At 37.9% G+C, this 6,000-nt stretch overlaps 1 protein-coding gene across 1 annotated transcript in view; it reads right to left on the minus strand.

Moving 5' to 3' along the window:
- Nucleotides 1-6,000, minus strand: part of FRYL (FRY-like) — a gene marked incomplete at its 5' end in the record, with an annotated part of 79,336 nt that overhangs the window by 67,746 nt on the left and 5,590 nt on the right. The window contains 2 exons of the mRNA XM_010148894.1: nt 198-301; nt 3,210-3,254. Coding sequence (XP_010147196.1) covers nt 198-301; nt 3,210-3,254 — 149 coding nt within the window. The remainder of the gene's footprint in view (nt 1-197; nt 302-3,209; nt 3,255-6,000) is intronic.

The following is a 6,000-nucleotide window of genomic DNA, read 5'->3' on the forward strand; positions in this document are numbered from 1 at the left end:
CCTGCAAAGACAAGTGTAGACTCTGGTCTCCTCAAAGTAATCAAGTTGTTCTGGTTTTCTCTATTAAGATGAAGCGTTTGTTCCCCGTTTACCTGATCAGACCATCCCTGAGCTGGCTTCAGGATCTCTTCTGATATCACCAGTGGGGCAAAATCCCAGCAATCAACAGTTTAAAATCCTTTGCATAATGAACTTACCTCTGAGTTACAGTGTTGCTTTCACATTTTATTCTAATGACATAAACCCACAATAGCCTATACAAAGATTCCAGTGCAACTCGAGACATTTTGGGATCTTTATTCTGTAAAATAAATGAAAAATAGAGTTACTGTTGTCTGTGAGGTACTCAGAAAATTCTCTTATTCCTCTTTTAACTTATGAGAATATTTTAACCAGGAAAACTCACATGGTTAATACTAACTACAAGTTTTAATGTTTTTTAATGAAAACAACCCTGTATTGCATATTTCCAACACAAATTTAACTAGTAATTCCAGATTATTTCACACTTCTCTCACTCTGACAGCAGAGTAGTAACTAAAAAGCAGATATTCCTCTCGAGATCAACACTGTGAGTGTATTGCTTCCAAGAGCTTTTCTCAGAAAGCCATCAGTAACAAATACCTACTGTATAGCAAACTAACTTATAGTTTGAAAGATCGGAGTGGATGCTTTGGATCAGGCACAAAGTCTAAGTCCATCGTTCAGTTTAGGAGAGCAGTCAGCAGCAGGTGTGCAGAAGAAAGGAATGCAAACCAGGGCAATATCACAGAGGCAAAATGGGCGCTTCACAGACAAATAACACACATGACTCTTTATCAGAACATTAGAGAGAATAACTGGTAATAACATACCAGTGGTAATGCTGTTCTGCCTCCCCTTCACACTCAACAGCGTGTTCCTGCCAGCGCCTCTGAACTAGCACGCTTGCAGCTAGGCAGGGCGTAAATTTAGGAAAGTGATCCAGACACAATCTAACCAGTAAAAGTTATACCTGTCCCTGGTTAGTGTTCAGATAACTGTCCCGCTGTGCAGTTAATTTACCTGCAGTGCAGTTGTATCTGTCCCTGGTTAGTGTTCAGACAGATAACTGTCCCACTGTGCAGTTAATTTACCTGCAGTGCTACTATGAGGAAGAAGCAAACACTCATAATCATACAAGAGGGTCTACTATGAGGAAGAAGCACTCACTCATAATCGTACAAGAGGGTGAGACTGCGATAGCTTTGATTTTAATCAACTTAAACAGAAGAAACCATGATATTATTACTCATCGAATTTTATCTACAAGCCAACAGTTACTGGTGGTCGAAGTAGGCTGGTGAATTCATTGATACACCCATTATCAAAGTCTATCTGAAATGGGGTGTCTAGAACTGCATAATGCTTCAATTTTCTTACTTCTGATAGTCCAAAGGGAAGCTTCATTTGCAGATCCAAAGCAAACCAAAAATTTACTCTTGGCTTTCAAGTATCTAATACAAAAAATGGTAGAGGTAGAAGGTATTTTAGAACTTGTTAACAACAGTCCATCTTTTAGGAGGTCTATCATCCCATACAGCTACTTCTGATTAGTTATAACAAAATTTGCTTCTTCATTAAAAAAAAAAAAAAGTGTAAGGAGGCATTCACCTTTTAAAAAGGTTACAAAATTAATACAGCTTTGTAAATGCTCGTCATCTCTTCCTGTAACTAGGAACTAAATCTAGTTCCTAGACCTCTCCTATGACGAAAGGCTGCGAGAACTGGGCTTGTTCAGCCTGGAGAAGAGGAGGCTCCGAGGAGACCTCATTGCAGCTTTCCAGTATCTGAAGGGGGCCTACAAGGGTACTGGGAGAGGACTTTTTACAAGAGCCTGTAGTGATAGGACAAGGGGTAATGGGTATAAATTGAAATCAGGGAGGTTTAGATTAGATGGCAGGAAGAAATTCTTCACAGAGAGGGTGGTGAGGCACTGGAACAGGTTGCCCAGCGATGTTGTGGATGCCCCCTCCCTGGATGTCTTCAAGGCCAGGCTGGATGTGGCTTTGAGCAACCTGGTCTAGTGCAAGGTGTCCCTGCCCATGGCAGGGGGGTTGGAACTAGATGATCTTTAAGGTCCCTTCCAACCCTAACTATTCTATGATTCTATGATAAACAAATATACTAGAAGAAAATGGCTTTTTGGGTCTAATGTATGGCACACATCTCGTATATTTGGTGTTAATATGTCTGTTTTTCCTTTTCTCTTTGAGATCACTGCAAGAAGAATGCAGTATATATGTAATTCACCAACCTGGACGAACTTCAGCCACTTCAGCTGATGCCTGTCAGATTCTAAAGCACCCCGGGTTTTCTTTATGGGTTTTGGGGGTTTTTTTCTGGCTTTTTTTTGGTTGGTTGGTTGGGTTTTTGTTTGTTTGTTTGTTGGGTTTTTTCCAAACATGGTATTGTTTAAAACCCTAAAACTTTTAGCATAAATTGTATCAGCAGACTATGGAATAAGCTGTCAAGAACTGTATCTCTATTACAAAACCAAAAAAGTAAGAACAAATCTACAGTGGCCTTACATGACACATTAAGATGAGCCAATGAAACGTATCTCAATGAAGGCAAGAAACAAAACAGTATTTTTTCCATGTTAGTCAAATGTAGTCACTTACTGAAGAAAGTACTTTTTAATACTGATGTTAAACTTTTCTTCTGTTCTGAACTAAACCAATTTCTACTTTTTAAAACCTGCAAAACCAACAGCATTAAGTCTTTCAAGTTAGTGTACTACAAGATGTTATAGTAAACCAGTTTCACTATTTTTTTACTGTGAAAATGTTTTCAAGTTTGCTTGCATGCAAGACACTTTTTGAAATTAATTAAGAGAAAAACACCCATATATTTGAATCGGTAGTTTACTTCCAGTGGAAACATGCACTGCTGTTCAGGTAAACCAGCTGCGATACTGAAACTCAATCCCACAAAGCCATATTTTTACTCCTAAGGAAAAACTGGTATTAGACAATTTTCTGATCTTTCTCCTTTATTCCCTGGCAAGAAAAAAAGACCTTTGAAACATTCACTCTTTATTTTTGGTCCTGTTTCTTCCTAACAGCCCTAACAGCATTTTTACAAAGAAAGGAAAGCACAAAATACAACAATTAACACAAAAACTAAACCAAAGTATTTACATGAGACAAAGCAACGTTTCACTGAGTCATAACAACATATTAACTCACCTGCAGTGTTTCTATTTGTTTTCTGATACTGTTGTTAGATGGCATCTAAATAAAGCAACGTGAGACAGCAAAACATAACAAACATGAGAATGGAAGGCACATGCATGTTAGATGAAAAAAAGCACAAAACCAACAGGTAGCTGTCTAGTAAGGACTCTATTCAGTAGAAATACAGATTTTGCTATAGTGGCAGAAAACGTTCCTCCAACTTTCAAGGTTTTGTGGTAAACAGCCACTAAGGTTAAACTGTGGGGAAAAAAAAGTATTCTTTTCCACCCAACAGTGGTGCAGAATGACAGACACTTTTCTCTCCTATTTCAGCAGCTTTGTTAAGTGTTCCTTCCTCTCCGTGGCAGAGGCGGTAAGGGTAACACAACAACGTGGCTTCATCCAACAATCTATCAGCTTTCTGACAAACCTGCTAGAATTAAACTATCTAAACGCTAGTCAAAGAAAGCAAGTAAAACGTTTAACCCAGTGTCATTTTCTGCTGAACAAATTCAGAATTTTGTTTACGCTACAGCTCGTAAAGAAACAGGCTCAACTGGGCTGGGCTCAACGCTGAAACAGCATCCCAACTGCTCTGTGGGACAAGGCCAGCTCTATGCCAAACACCCTTCGGTATGCTGCTGGTCTAAAACGACTCTTAAACTCACTCATCCGCTATTCGCACCCGTCCAGACCCCTGGGCTTCCTCCTTTCCGCAAGGCTAGGATGCTTTCCCCATATAATAAGCCTGCTTTGAAGACAACCAAAGGTCGTGTGCACTGAAACCCAGGACAAAGAGTTTACAAGGGCAATAAATACTGCTAAATCCCAGATTCGGATTCAGAGCACTCTCAGGAGCACTGTCAAGTACAACGTAGCACTGAGATACTGCTGAGTAAGGCAGGCCATAAATATACTACGCATCAGGTACTACGGAGCAACGGCAAAGATGTGACTTTCACACCACGGCAAATGGGAAATTGCTTATTTCTGTCACCAAAGCAGGATCACACGGTGTTAACTGCAGGGTAAGAGTTTGCCCTGGGCAGTCACCAGGGAACACAGAGAGCACCATGAATCCATGACCTGCGCTACATCTTGGTGACTTGCTAAAGAGCCTGTACTCTTCACAGAATGTCCCTGCGTCATTAGTTGTTAAGTGTTGTCGTTAATTCGCTATTTTTAACTAACAAGGAAGGGGCGGATGAACCTTTTCAGTACTCTGAAGTATCTCCCAGTAACTTTCAAAATTCCTTTATTAAATAACGAAGACACTAGAGACAATGGATTTGGAAGCCTAATTGCATTTTACACGTTTAGGTAAGTGCAAACAAAGTAAGTTTAGTCATTAGGAAATCAGGAAATAAAATGGGGAAGGGGAAATCTAAAAGACTACACTGAAATTCAGATTTATAAATTAATGAGATTACTTATTACAGAGTGCATGCATTGAATTAGCTCCAGAAACAAAGGAACACATTAATTCGTAAGACACATGAGGACAGTGGGGGTATATTTTTCAAGATTAAACTCAACAAATTTCTGAAGAAGGTAGGCACCCAAAAGACCATTAGTATTTGATGGGCTGAACTAAACCAAGCCATAAAATATCCTAAATAACTTGTTGATGGCACAGCATCACAATACTGCAAATTCTGAATTGCAGAAATCCATATGTAGAATTTCTGCTGAATAGAGCCTTAGAGTAAATGTGTTAAGCTGTTAGTGGTTAACAAAACTAAGTAAAATATAAAATGCATGCTCAGCAACTACCAGTTATACTCACTGGCATTTATAGTTTTAATACATCCATTATCAGCAATGGACACTATGCCAGAAAACGCAACTCCTAGTTTGTAAGATTTTTTTTTTTTAAAGCTTAAAAAATAAAAGCAAAAGCAGCTGCCATAAGCAAAATAAACAACAAAACAAGAATCAAGGCAAATATTATAAAAGAACTTCAGTGTTAGATGAAAAATATACGAAAACCCAACAAGCAACAGAAAAGTATGAAAGATGTCATGAAAACAAAATGACCCTTAAAAACAATGCAAGCAGCTAAACCTGTTTTCTTTTGACTTCATGCTGGTTTACGTATTTTACTAATAAGCTTCAGAATTGTCACTCATACCTAACCACAATGAATATTGTAAAGGTGGATCAAAGAATTGATTAAAATTATCAAAATCAATACATTAGACAAAATCATGAACTATATTAATCAAAATTAAGGAAAGAACATGTAAAACAATTAATGCTACAAGAAAGTTAATAAAACAAATTCCTAATTTCTACGTATCTCTATCTCTTTATCAACCAACTCATGTTTAAAATGCTACCAACTGAAGCCGCAAGTTAAAGGGACACTGTAATTTTTGTTTGGAAAAATATATGTTGCAGGCTGTAGATAAAATCTCTTTTCTGAACGCCCTATTCGTTTTCTATTCCTTCAATAAGTGAACAAGAGAGAGAAGTTTTGCACTTACTATACATTCTATTTAGAGGAGTGGTAAGACACTTATTTTCTCACATACAAGTTGCAGATGAAGAATTACAGTTTGTACTTTCTCTGGCATAAGTAGCATTTATTAGCAGATACTTCTCCTGTAGATTTTACTCAATAAAACTGATAGTCCCCAAGGGCATGACTTCTATTTCCAGCAAGACATGGCACAACAAAAACTTACTACTAAGCTTAATACTGATGGAGACTTAATTAATCAAACATTTAATTAAAAAAAAAATTCACAGTGTCCTTTTAAACAGCCCAATGTTCATTGTTTATTTGTCACAAGAATGCCGA

This window comes from Eurypyga helias, unplaced genomic scaffold (assembly GCF_000690775.1).
Source record: "Eurypyga helias isolate BGI_N326 unplaced genomic scaffold, ASM69077v1 scaffold6753, whole genome shotgun sequence".
Lineage (NCBI taxonomy): Eukaryota > Metazoa > Chordata > Aves > Eurypygiformes > Eurypygidae > Eurypyga > Eurypyga helias.